Genomic DNA, 14,150 nt, shown 5'->3' with positions numbered 1-14,150 from the left:
CCCAATCATCCATGAGTGAAATTGGCCAATACCGATCACATCCAGGAGGTGAGGTGTAAATGTTTAAATGTACTGCTGGCAATATGGAGCTCAGGAGAAGCCAGACGTATGGGCTTGCCTCAAACCTCGCCTACCGAGGAGGAGCACTCATTGTCGGACACACTTTGTGAGAAGCACCGCTGGCGCCGTGGATCTGAGAAGCAGGACTCGAGGGCGCAGTGTGGACGCACAGCGTGTTCGATATTAATGCACCCTTCCGGACGAGAGAGTGTGCTGCTTGGCGGATATTTCACATTCATGTTCACAAAAACAGTCCCATGTGACATGCTGTTGACAGATGAAAATATTTTTCTCTTGCTCCAATAACTTCTGCCTGAGCTTGCCTCGTAAACAGAGAAGCAGCGCTTGGGGGATGGCAGAGAGTATATCGCGTCTACAGCCACGCCCATAAGGAAGTCCGCTCCTCTGTGACATCACAAAGGAACAGTTTTGCAACGCCCTCTGAAACCGAGCATTTTGAGCCATCCCAAACTTCTTCCAATGCTCACTTTCAAATGTGCAAACCTCAGAATAGAACATTCCTGATCGATTGGTGCACCCCTAATATTAGGCCTATTCTATAAAATAGACAGCAGACGATGACTGCAATGAGTGACAGTGGGCCCAAATATCAGTTTGGCAGTTATCGCTGACTGTATCACTGAAAAAAATAACTCATTGGACTAACGAAATTAAATTGTTGGCAGAATTTCCATCCAATTAAAATGTTTAGCCCCAAGTCACAAAAAGTATGTTTGTACATTGTAATATATTTGTGTTAGTTGATCTTGTTCTTTTCCTGTTAATCCAACTCAAATTAATCTAAATGAGGTAAAAAAATATAATTGAGATGGGTCTATCCAACTCTACAGGTAACACAAATTAATTTCATTAAACCCTCCAAAAAATAACTAATTGGACTAACTCAATTAAATAGTAGGCAGAATTTCCATCCAATAAATATGTTTAGACCCAACTCAAAAAAACTATGTTAGCACATTGTAATATATTTGTGTTAGTTGATCTTTTTTTCTGTTCATCCAACTCAAATTACAGCAATTGAGGTAACAAAATGTAATTGAGACAGTTCTATCAATTTCTACAAAGTACAGTTAACACACAGTAATTTAATTAAACTAATGAATTGTGTTTACTTCATTTTAACTAAAAATGTGTGATTAATACAGTTAGTCAAATTAATCCCAAACTCCTGAAGAATACATAGTACAAGGAACTACACCAAGGATTTATTTAAAACAAGGGATAAATCCACATTTCTGTACAACATAGCCAAAACTTCAGCTTTTTACAATAAACATGTTAGAGATGCACTACAGCTTTCCTTCCAAAATTGTCATTATTAGAAATAACAATCCGAAAATATAATTTAACCAGATCAACCACTGAAAGTGCAACCGCTATCATTTGTGAGTTACAAAGTGCTAATATGTCAAATGCCACATTGTCTGCTCATGATGGGCTGAGTTATATTGTTAATATTGGCGTCACTACTAATATGGTACCTTTACATTTCTACTTATGTGCGGTGGACCAAATGGGACAAAATTAAATAAATCAATCTCTAAAGAACGAAATGTGTCAAATAGTTAAAATGCCAGTTTATTTAATGTAAAACAATATATAATTATTACACACTTTATTTATTTGATTAATTATTTACTAATTTTATTATTTCATGGCTCTGGGGTGCAGCGTCATGAATTATGTATCACAAACACCCATCAAAATCTGTGGGTGTGACTAACGTCAATCTGGTCGAATGGTCTGAAGTCCAGAAGTTATACAAACTCCTAACTTTCTCGGGAGTTGGTGAAAGGTATTGTAAACCTTACAGAGTATGTGGAAGCAGGATCTGCTGATCTAGAGATCACATAAGTCAGAGGATTTTTTTGTGTTGGGAGTTATTTCCGCACAATTCATAAACATGCAACCACAACTCCACGAAACAATTATAGTGAAAAAATTAACTAAATTATTAAAATAACTAATAATAATTAAATAGTGAAATAATTTGAAATACTTATGTTTCTACAGTAAATGAGCTGATATTTGACTTAAAGTTATTGATGCATTTGATTACTTAATGGTGTATTATGTAATGACTAATTTAAAGATTTGCAAAATTTAACTACCGACATGTAATTATTTAAAGATGCATTTATCTATTTCATTCTGTCCCATTTGGTCCTCCACACTTGGTTTCTTGAGGTAAACAGGTTTAGAAAAGTAGTGCAATTTCAAATGTTTAAACATGTTAGACAACAGGCAACAGAACAAACAATAGGCCAAAGTTCATACCTCCATTTAGATGAACATCTTCATTTTCAACTGCTGTATTTTCACATTGAGTTTGTGTCCATCCATATTCATGAGAATCTTCTGGACAAACTCAAATGTGTATTTTAGGTTGTCTGGATAGCTGAGATCCAAGGCATAGATAAGCCCAAAGAGCAAGGCAAAAGCCACAATGACACTTCTGACATTGGAGAGGACTTTAACTCCTTCAATGACAACCCATATGTTATCAGGAAAGTCACACTCACCACCTCTGACAACGAAAATGCACATAACAGTTGTTGCAAGATCATTTTCTGCATCCTCAATAGCAGTTGCCTGAAAAACAGAAACAGATATACAGAAAGAATAAGCTCAGGAAAATACTAGTTTTGAATATTTCATGTTGATGGATGAATTCCTTCCTAACCTAAATACATTTCTCTACAATGTAAATCCAATTAATCCGTTCCAAAAATGTTAACACAAAACATGTTTTTTATAGTTTTAAATGTGGAAAACAATTGGAAATGTTTATGAATGATGAATGGAAGAAATAAATGAACATTTGAGGTTACTTTTACCTTCACTGTAAAACTGAAGGTGGTGATATTTGATCCCACATTGACAACAGTCACGTCTTCAATTAAGGCAGAAGTAACCTTATTCCTTTCATTGTAGTTTATATTACGCATTTACAATTGTTTTACACATGTAACATAATGTTAACATGGGGTTAACATTTTTGAGAGTCAACCATAGATGGTCAATGTAATGTAGTTCAGTTTGCCAGCCATTTTGGTTAGTTAGCTAATAGGATGCTAATAAATTGATGTTTTCAATTCAATTTACGAGAAATGGAAATACTTCTGCAGACTGAGATAAAAAGTTCAAGTTAATAATTATCGTGTGCTGGCGATCAACCATAATTACACCAAAATGATCAAAAAGCCAAAAAATTTACAATTGAAAAACATGTTTTGACTTTGACAAAAAATAATGCACAGTAGTGAATTCACTTCAAATCCATTCATTCATTCATTCATTCATTTTCTACCGCTTTTTCCTCACGAGGGTCGCGGGGGTGCCGGAGCCTATCCCAGCTGTCTTCGGGCGAGAGGCGGGGTACAACCTGGACTGGTCGCCAGCCAATCACAGGGCACATATAGACAAACAACCATTCACACTCACATTCATACCTATGGACAATTTGGAGTCACCAATTAACCAATTCCTGTATGATAATTTGCCACTTGGCATTAAAAATTAAATTTCATACCGGAACAGCTGGGATAGGCTCCAGCATGCCCGCAACCCACGTGAGGGTAAGGGCTGTAGAAAATGAACGAATGAATGAATTTGATAACATCAATGTAATTAAAACCCACCTCATCATAGACTGCCAGGATATTCTTCATCTTCTGTCCCTTCGCTCCTCCTTTGGACTTGAAAAGGGAGTTGAGCTTTGGAGTAAAGTGGTCAAGCTGGGCGAAAAACTTTGACAGTAGTGGTTTTGTGGTGATTCTCATGAACTCATCATTCACCTGTTAAAAAAAAAAAAAAAAAAAAAAAAAAGCTAATTAAATGTAAATACAATCACATACAGCAAGTGTGTGGAACCAGGACCGGACGACCGGACCTAAAGCTAGGAGAAATAACAACAACAGCTGAACAGCTGTCAACAACCCAGTTCTAAACCATATCAAAATGCAATAGTCCACCGTGGTGTATACTTACACCACTCTCCTGAAACAAGGCTGGCCATCGGTCTTTGAAGTCTTCGATCCTTGGTCTCTCATCCACAATTTCCAGTCGTCTGTGGGAAAAAGTCTTTTCCATTTTTGTCTTTATCACCACCTCATTGAAGCGTTTCTTCATTTCTGATAGTATACTGATTCGCTCCTCCTCCAGACTTTCTGCAGTCTCGCCTTTTGGGTGCAAAGGAATGTAGTGAACTTCTGCCTTCCTTGGCTTCTTTATACTGGCTGCTGCTTTTCCTTGTCCCTTCCTCTTGTGTTTTAGGGAGTTCACATGAATTTCAGGATCACCTAGCCGCCCCAGTTTTGTCCGATAGTTCTGCAGCTTGTATTTCAGTGATTTTTTCCAATCCCAAAATCCTGTCCTGTTCCCCAACTGCCCCAGACAAGGATGGGCTCTAGTTAAGGCTTCAGCCACCTCTTCACACTGATAATCGCAGAACAGCAGGACATGTCATTTTAAAACACTTCTTACTCTGTGAAAAAAACAAACAAATGTGTTTTAGATAAAAAAATATATGTTGTAATTTTAGCACATCTATCACTGCAAATAAGCTAGGACTACCTCCTTTCACTTGTATAGTGCTTTTCCACCTCCAAGGCTCATTGATACTGTTAGCACATTTACCTACTGATGCATCAGGAGCAAACGGGGGTTTAATATCTTGCCCAAAGGATATTTAGACATGGGAGGATGGAGGATCAAACCCACAACCTTCAGGTTGAGAGACAACCACTCTACCTCCTGAGCCATGTTGCCTCCTACAGTCAACATTAGGGCTACTCCTAGACTATAATACTAACTGAGGATGAAAAAAGCAGCATTATAAGTTGATCAGTGGCTGATTATTAAAAATGGTACTAACCTCTGACAATGATTAATCTTTTCAATATCAACATCCGCAAACCCCCAACCATATACTCAACAAGGGGATCAGGTCAGCCTCTCCAGTGCTTGATGAAGATAGCTTACTCCATGTGTTAAATGTACAAGGGCAATCGGTGTAGGGACATGGATATCGATAACTACCTCGAAGATTCCCATGCACCTGCCTAAAATGTTTCAACACCAAGTACCTGGTATCCATTTCCAAACTGCACTCTTTGCAAGTCCACATTTATTACCCTGTAAAACAAAAACAACAAATCACACACAGTAAATTAATAGTGTAGATAAATTAAAAAACTATATACCTAAATACTTACAAACTGTGAGAGGCTGCAAAAAGAGAGCTTGGTAACACAGCAAACCACATTGAACATTGAGCATCCATATTGAAAATAGGACAATGAAATAGTGACGTGCAGTACTAAATCCAGGTCAAAAACATTTTGCACCATCAGATTTTACTGAAATTTCATCTGCAGATAGATATTGACGTCAATTTATATCCTATACACTTTTTATCTTGTCCTGAAGCTCTGATTCATTAGTTTCAAAGGCTTAATGTAATGGACTTAATATTCAAAATATTCTTTTCAGATTATGTGGTCCAACACACAGTATATTTTAAATTGAAGCTCTACCAAACGAACATTTATATATCTTTTCCTGTGAACGAAATGCATTTTTACCTATGTCCCCTGCACGGACTCGCGCGCTTGCATTGTCAGATTTTAGCATCGCTACACACTTGTCGGCTCAGGCCAAATATGCCTGGGCAAGTTCACAGCAAGCCTGTAAGCAATGACATGCACACGACATGCATGAATGAATGCACATAGTCTTCTTAGCGGACTAGATCCGCTAATAACAAAAACATGTCCACCGTACACGAAACTGCAATGCCATGTTGTTTGAATATACACAATACGTCAGTCTATAAGCGCGCCCACAGGCCCTGCCGTAGCTTGTACTTGCAGCAAAGTAGCAATGCTAGTGTTAAAATGAAGGGACAACTGCCTTTTATTAAAGTTATTGGACAACGAACTTCGCTTCGAAATTAAATAATGGTTGAATACGTTTGTAAAGCGAACCAAAAGAAGCAAGCATGCACACAGTATAGTCAGAACAATGGCGGTGGCAACTCTAACTTACTGTCCTGCTCAACAACTAACCTCTAGATTCATGTCAAATTGAGGATAACATTTCACAATACTAAAATATACTTACCCAAAACACAATGTTGTTTTCCCTGATCCAACGATGCTGACTTTGTAAAATTGCTGAGTCCCAAAATGGCGGACGCGGGTGCTCGCACAAGTAGGGAGAGAATGGCCAAGGTGTTTAGGGGCGTGGTCTTGCCCCGACACAATATTATGGTGTTACAGGTCCAAATGAGATTCTCTTCAGTCACACTTCTTAATTTTTATTGAATTTTATTTGAGGTAATACATTTTCACTGGACTAACAATATAATAATGTGTTACCTCTAAGAAGGGCTTGAGTCTGTTCTTTTGTGTGACCCATTGTTTTTGTGTTACAGGTCCAAATGAGATTTACTCCAGTCAGACTTATTAATTTTTTTTTAGTTTTTACTGTAGGTAATATATTTTCACTGGACTAATAATATAAAAATGTGTTACCTTTAGGATGGGCTTGAGTCGTTTTTTTGAGTGTGTAAACATAGGTGATTCAAACAAGCCGTAGTGGGCGCCGTCCTGCTGTAGGCGCCAGCAGCGTGATAGTATGGACAGCAGCTCCCACTCGCCGGCATTCATGAACTCCCTGTGATCATTACCGATGTCTTTCCCGCACCTCTGCAGAGGTCGATTTCCTTCACTGAAGAAGAGGAGGGAGAGGCAATGGAGGGCGACTATGAGACATATTAGACAAAGGGAAGGAGACACTTAACTGGACTGGGTAAAATGGGAATGTGTTTGGTTCTTGCATGGAACAGCCAAGGTTCATTGTGATAAATCCTCTTTTGGCGGCACGGCGGTCTAGTGGTTCGCGCACAGACCTCACAGGGTTCAATTCCCACCCTCGGCCATCTCTGTGTGGAGTTTGCATGTTCTCCCTGTGCATGCGTGGGTTTTCTCCGGGTACTCCGGTTTCCTCCCACATTCCAAAAACATGCTAGGTTAATTGGCCACTCCAAATTGTCCATAGGTATGAATGTGAGTGTGAATGGTTGTTTGTCTATATGTGCCCTGTGATTGGCGACCAGTCCAGGGTGTACCCCGCCTCTCGCCCGAAGACAGCTGGGATAGGCTCCAGCACTCCAGCACGTGAGGGAAAAGCGGTAGAAAATGAATGAATGAATGAATGAAATCCTCTTTTGTCCAGTTAACTCAGCTAGCAATGGGTTTTTATCAATAATGAGGAGCCAAAATATGGCTAAATACTGAAAGTATTTATCATCATATTATCATGAATGTACCTGCTCCTACATGGTCACAGCATGTTCGTATATAAAACCCTGTTGGAGGGGTTGGCGTTTTAATAGCGGTCTTTGTGCGCGACCTGCGTCGGCGTCCGGGTCGGGTTGGTGTGTCAGCAGGGGGTCCGGGGTACACCCACGCTGTCCGGCCCCCATGTCCTCCAACTCCTCTGGAGTAAACTTTGCACACTTTCCATCACCTTGAAAATCTGCAGGGTCCAGACGCCGTTCTCCGCAAGGTGGTCGCATGTCTGCGTTGCGACCCCAGGATGTAAAAATGGATCTATTTTTTAATAATAATTAAGAGCAGGAAAACGGGCAACAGAGCAAACCAAACAAATGGCATGGCTCCAACAAGGAGAGAAGCGTGAATTAAATAAATAGACAACAGAAAATTAGAGGCAGGTGCGTGAAACAAGTAAAGGTAGGAACAAACACAAAGGAAGTGGCTCCAAAATAAGGGCATGGAAACCGGAAATAAGGCATAGTAATGAAACTGTTCATATCTCAGAAAATGATTGCGGATGTTGGACAAAATTCCAAAAAAAGAAGCGTTTTCCTTTCGGGCAGTGTGGACTCGAATTAATTGCCTCTGATATCAACATACAATATTGGTATATGATATTTAAGTTTATTTAACTCTCCTGTATACATTTTTCAGGTGTCTGGAACGCATTCATTGGGTTAACATGCCTCTGTTTTTGTCATGCCTGCCATTGCCTACCCCGCCTTCTCCTTGGAGACCCCGCCTCCTGCCTGATTGTGCTCAGGTGTCCCTCATCACCTGATTTCCTGCTGGCTATATATTGCCTCTGATCCCTCCTGTCTGGTGCAAGTTCGTTGTACTCCCATGTCTCGTCCTAGCATTCCTTGTGATCGTCTCGCCTGGTTTTCGACCCTTGCTTGCTTTTCGACCTCTCCTTCTGCCTGCCGCTCTTGGATACCTTTGCCTTATTGGACTGACTTCCTGTGTACCGACCCTCACCCTCGTGTAGAACCTTACCTCGTGTCGTGCCTGCCAATTCTGCCTTTGGGTCCTCCTTCCCACGTCCTGCCCTGACAGAACGAACTTGCCATCATGGACCCAGCGGAGTTGGAGTCTGTTCGACAGGCACTCCGGACGCAAGGACAGCGCCAGAGCCAGCAAGAGGAACAGCTTGCCGCTCTAGGCACAGCGTTGCAATCTCTGTCGGAGCGACAGGACGCCATGGCTGGGAATCTAGGCTCCCAGCTTAACTCCCTGCTATTGGCTCTTCAACCCGCCGCTCAACCCGCGGCTCCAGTGGATCCAGCAGCGGCTTCGCTCCCTCCTCCGGTCCTGACTTCCGCCTCGCCGGCCGCCATGTGTCCACAGTTGTCACGGCCGGAGTGGTTCTCTGGCGAGTCGGGCGACGTACGCCCTTTTTTGACCAAGTGTGAACTCCATTTCGAACTTCAAGCCCCCGCATTCACGTCAGAACGTGCCCGGGTGGCTTTTGTGATCTCCCACCTCACGGGCAGAGCAGGAGCGTGGGCCACCACGGAATGGAGCCGTCGGTCCGCTGTGTGCGCGTCCTACGCAGCATTCTCCAAGGCACTGGAGCAAGTGTTCCAACGCCAGCCGTCCGGCAGAGAAGCAGCTCGCTCCCTTCTCCAGCTACGTCAGGGGCGTCAGCGTGTCACCGACTACGCCAGACCTGGGCAAATTAAGGCCCGCGGGCCACATCCGGCCCTTTGTACGTCCCTGTCCGGCCCGCGTGAGGCCAATCATAATCACCATAAATTAAACTTTTTTTTTAACTTTTATTTTGAAATTTTATTTTGAAAAGCGTTACGTCGCTACGTATGCACGTCGTAGACGTAGCACCTTCACTCGCGTATACACGTGTGTAAGTGAAGGTGATGCTGTTCGCGAGGTTATCCCCAAGATGTCGGCACACCCCAAGAAAAGAAAAGTTGATAACGAATGCCGTATTTTCAACAAAACATGGACTTCCAAATATTTCTTTACAGAAATTAAAGGCAAAGCAGTGTGCTTAGTCTGTGGTACACAGGTTGCTGTGTTTAAAGAATATAATTTGAATCGCCACTACACCACCAAGCATGAAGATAAATACAGAAATCTGTCTGGTGAAGAGCGTGCAAGGGAGTCTGATGCATTGCTTGCAAAACTACAAACCCAACAAGGATTTTTCACTAAACTTCACACTCCCAGAGATGCAGCCGTCAGGACAAGTTATGTCATTTCTCACAAAATCGCCAGAAAAAGTAAGGCGTTTTCCGACGGAGAGTTTATTAAGGAGTGTTTATTGGACTCTGCTGCGCTGATGTGCCCAGAGAAAAAAGGCGCATTTGAGAACGTTTCACTCTCCCGACGCACTGTAACAAGGCGGATTGAGGACATCGCGGGGAACTTAGAGCTTCAGCTGAAGAACAGAGCGGCCGACTTTGACTTTTTTTCTCTGGCTTTGGATGAGAGCTGCGATGTACGTGACACTGCCCAGCTGCTCATCTTCTTACGTGGGATAACCGCAGACTTTCAAATCACGGAGGAGTTGGCAGCCATGCAGTCAATTAAAGGGACAACCACCGGTAATGACTTGTTCAGAGAGGTAAATGCATGTATGGACATTTTAGGACTGAAATGGGACAAGCTTGCAGGTGTGACAACAGATGGTTGTCCAAATCTGACAGGGAAAAATGTTGGACTCTTAAAGAGAATGCAGGATAAAGTGACAGAAATTAACCCTGATCAGAAATTGACATTTTTGCATTGTATCATACATCAGGAAGTGTTGTGTAAGACAGTGTTAAAAATGAAACATATAGTTGATGCTGTCACTAAAATAGTTAATTTCATCAGAGCAAGAGCTTTAAATCACAGACAGTTTGTTGCTTTGTTGGAGGAAACTGAGGCTGAACATGGTGACATAAGCTATCACTGCACTGTTAGGTGGCTCAGCCTTGGCAAGGTTCTGAAAAGTGTCTGGGACCTGAGAGACCAGATTCAGGAGTTCTGTGTTCAGAAAGGTCATGACATCCCAGAACTTTCAGATAACAACTGGTTGGCAGACCTCGGATTCGCTGTGGATGTGACTGCACTAATGAACGAACTAAATGTCAAAATGCAGAGCAAGGGCCTTTTTGTGCATGAGATGTACAGTGCAGTGAAGGCTTTCATGAGAAAACTGCAGCTTCTCTCAAGCCAAGTGAAGGACAACATTCTGACCCACTTGCCAACACTTAAGGAAGCCAAAAGATCTGGTGATCACCTCCAAAAGTACTCAACCATGTTAGAAGCATTGCATGCAGAGTTTTCAAGGCGATTTCAAGATTTCAAAACTCTTGAGAGTGAAATGCACATGGTTTCTTCTCCCTTCAACTGCAGTGTGGATGATGCACCAAGTGAAGTTCAGATTGAACTCATTGATCTGCAGTCTGACACACATCTGGCAGATCACTTCAAGTCAGTCTCACTGCTGGACTTTTACTCCGCCCTCAAAGAGGAGAACTTTCCACACCTGAGGAGGCATGCTCAGAGGATCCTAGTCCTCTTTGGATCTACCTATCAATGTGAACCGACATTCTCAGTTATGAAGTTCAACAAATCCAAACACAGATCCTCAATGACTGATGACCACCTCTCAGCTGTCCTTCGCATAGCCACTTCAGACATTCCGCCAGATTTCAATGCCCTTGTTCAAGCCCAGAACAGACTGGATTATTCTCACTGAAGAGGTAACATGAGGTGGAAAGCATTACAAGTTATTGTTTGTGGAGATTAACAAGTTAAAAAATAAATTGCACTGGTTCAATAATTGTTTTTCTTATTTAACCAATAGACCACAGTTTCACATAACCTAATATACATATTTACAGAGTGCTTTATTCTTCTGATTATCAGTACCAGCTATTCAAAATATTTAATTTAAGTATTTTACAATGAAAGAAAGTTGGTGGCCCTCTGACACAATTCAGGCTTCTCATGCGGCCCCTGATAAAAATTAATTGCCCACCCCTGGACTACGCTGTCGAATTTCGCGCTCTCGCGGCAAACAGCGACTGGAACGCCCCCGCGTTGTTAGACGCATTTTTTCTTGGACTGTCCCCCCACATCCGTAAACAAATGATCCCTTTGAAACTGCCAGGAACAATTGATGAACTCATCGCCTTGGCCGTCATGATTGAGAAGCGCCTTCATGATCACGAAGAGGAGAGCAGGTCGCGCGGGCGAGATTCCACCACACACTGGGGTGGCACCCTAGGGCACGTCAACAATGTCCGGCCCACCCCTATCGCCGTGCCACTTGCTGCGCCCTCTGCTGACGAACCCATGCAACTGGGACTAACCCGCCTGTCTCCAGAAGAAAGGACCCGCCGCCGAAGTGAGGGCAGGTGCTTTTATTGTGGTCAAGGGGGACATCTAGTGGCTAATTGTGGGGTCAAAATGGGCAAAAGAAGCAACCTGGGACATGGCTCGGTGAGTCTTAATGTCATTATCAGCAATCCTGCTCTCTACAAACCTTTGGTACAATTTTGCTCTCAACATACATCCATCATGGTGCCAGTATTTGTAGACTCTGGGTCAGATGCCAATCTCATTAGTACTTCTCTCGCCAGGAAACTAAAGCTTCGCCTGTGCCCTCTACGACACCCCCTAACGGTGAAGGCGGTGGACGGAAGTTCTCTGGGCAAAATTAGTCACAGAACTCATCCGGTCAAGATTTCTTTTCCCGACAATCATACAGAAAGACTAAGTCTCCATGTATTCTCTAGCTCTGATCATGAAGTTATATTAGGGCACCCTTGGTTAAAGCAGCATAACCCCCACTTCGATTGGGCTTCTGGCCAGATCGTCTCTTGGGGGTCTGGCTGTCAGGACAACTGTTTGGTGAGCGCCAAAACAGTGATGGAACAACAAGGGGAGGTCAATTTATCCTCTGTTCCAGAGTGTTACCATGATTTAGCAGCTGTCTTCAGTAAAGTCAAGGCCAAGTCACTGCCCCCGCACCGGGTCCACGACTGTGCTATTGACCTGCTGCCAGGAACCACACCCCCACGGGGAAGACTCTTTTCCTTGTCCCCTCCTGAACGCCGTGCGATGGAGGAATACATTCAGGAGTCACTTGCAGCAGGGATTATCAGGCCTTCCTCATCTCCTGCGGGGGCTGGTTTCTTCTTCGTAGAGAAGAAAGACAAAACCCTTCGGCCATGCATAGACTACAGAGGACTTAACGACATCTCCATCAAGAACCGGTACCCCCTGCCCCTCATTGCCACCGCCACTGAGCTCCTGGAAGGAGCTAAGATCTTTACCAAGCTCGATTTGCGTAATGCTTATCATCTTGTCAGGATACGAGAGGGGGACGAATGGAAAACAGCCTTCAACACCCCAACAGGACATTATGAGTACTTGGTGATGCCCTTTGGACTGACCAATGCCCCAGCAGTGTTTCAGGGCCTTGTCAATGACGTTTTGAGGGACATGTTAAATATTTTTGTGTTTGTTTATCTCGATGACATTCTGATTTTTTCTCGCGATGAATCTACTCATGTGCAGCATGTCAGGAAGGTGCTGCAAAGACTCCTGGACAACCACCTATTTGTTAAGGCCGGAAAATGTGACTTTCACCAGTCTTCGGTATCATTTTTAGGGTTTATTCTGTCCGAGGGGAAGGTGAGGATGGATCCAGGAAAAGTCTCTGCTGTTGCAGAGTGGCCCACTCCTTCGTCTCGTAAGGATGTTCAAAGATTTCTGGGATTTGCAAATTTTTATCGTAAATATATCAGAAACTTTAGCTCGGTAGCCTCTCCTCTCCATGCTCTCACGTCTCCTTACAAACCATTCCACTGGACTTCTGAGTGTGAGGAAGCTTTTGTGAAACTGAAGGATAGGTTCACCACAGCCCCGGTGCTTGCCATCCCTGATCCCCATCTGCAGTTCATGGTCGAAGTGGATGCATCAGATATTGGAGTCGGAGCCGTCCTGTCCCAGATCGGTGCTAAGGACGGTAAACTGCATCCATGTGCCTTTCTGTCAAAAAAATTGTCTTCAGCAGAGTGCAATTACGACATCAGGGATCGTGAATTATTGGCAGTCAAGACGGCTCTCGAAGAATGGAGACACTGGCTGGAGGGGTCTACGCTGCCATTCCAGGTATGGACTGACCACAAGAATCTGGAGTACCTCAAATCCGCCAAGAGATTAAATTCTCGACAGGCTAGGTGGTCACTGTTCTTCAGCCGTTTCAATTTTACCTTGTCTTACCGTCCTGGTTCCAAGAACACCAAGCCTGATGCTTTGTCCCGAGTTTTTTTCCCATCGGAAAAGGAACCTGAGATCGCAACCATCTTACCTAATTCATGCTTTGTCTCTGCCTTGCAATGGGCGATAGAAGATAAGGTCAGGGAGGCAGGACTTGAAGTGCCTCGGCCCCCAAACTGCCCTCCAGATAAATTGTATGTTGTGGAAGCCATGAGGGGTCCGGTCATTCATTGGGCTCATACCAATAAGACCTCATGTCACCCGGGGGTGAAAAAGACCATGTTTGTAACCCAGCAACGCTTTTGGTGGCCCAACATGGCAAAGGATGTGTCTGAATATGTCTCTGCCTGTCCTGTCTGTGCGGCTAACAAATCTTCACCACAGAAACCCATGGGAGAACTCAGACCCTTGTCTATTCCCCACCGGCCCTGGTCCCATATCTCGTTGGATTTCGTTTGTGGACTGCCCCCGTCAGAGGAGAAGACGGTGGTA

At 43.3% G+C, this 14,150-nt stretch overlaps 1 protein-coding gene across 1 annotated transcript; it reads left to right on the top strand.

Moving 5' to 3' along the window:
• The first annotated feature begins 9,075 nt into the window (after positions 1-9,075).
• Positions 9,076-11,127, top strand: LOC131106994 (general transcription factor II-I repeat domain-containing protein 2A-like). The gene has a single exon (XM_078793777.1). It carries the CDS (start codon positions 9,322-9,324, stop codon positions 11,125-11,127), a length of 1,806 nt encoding a protein of 601 aa, XP_078649903.1. The 5' UTR covers positions 9,076-9,321.
• Positions 11,128-14,150: the final 3,023 nt, after the last annotated feature.

This window comes from Doryrhamphus excisus, linkage group LG1 (genome assembly GCF_037039965.1).
Source record: "Doryrhamphus excisus strain RoL-2023G ecotype Guam linkage group LG1, RoL_Dexc_Guam_v1.1, whole genome shotgun sequence".
Taxonomy (NCBI): domain Eukaryota; kingdom Metazoa; phylum Chordata; class Actinopteri; order Syngnathiformes; family Syngnathidae; genus Doryrhamphus; species Doryrhamphus excisus.
Note: the sequence above shows the minus strand (reverse complement) of the source record. Positions and strands in the feature narration are given on the sequence as shown.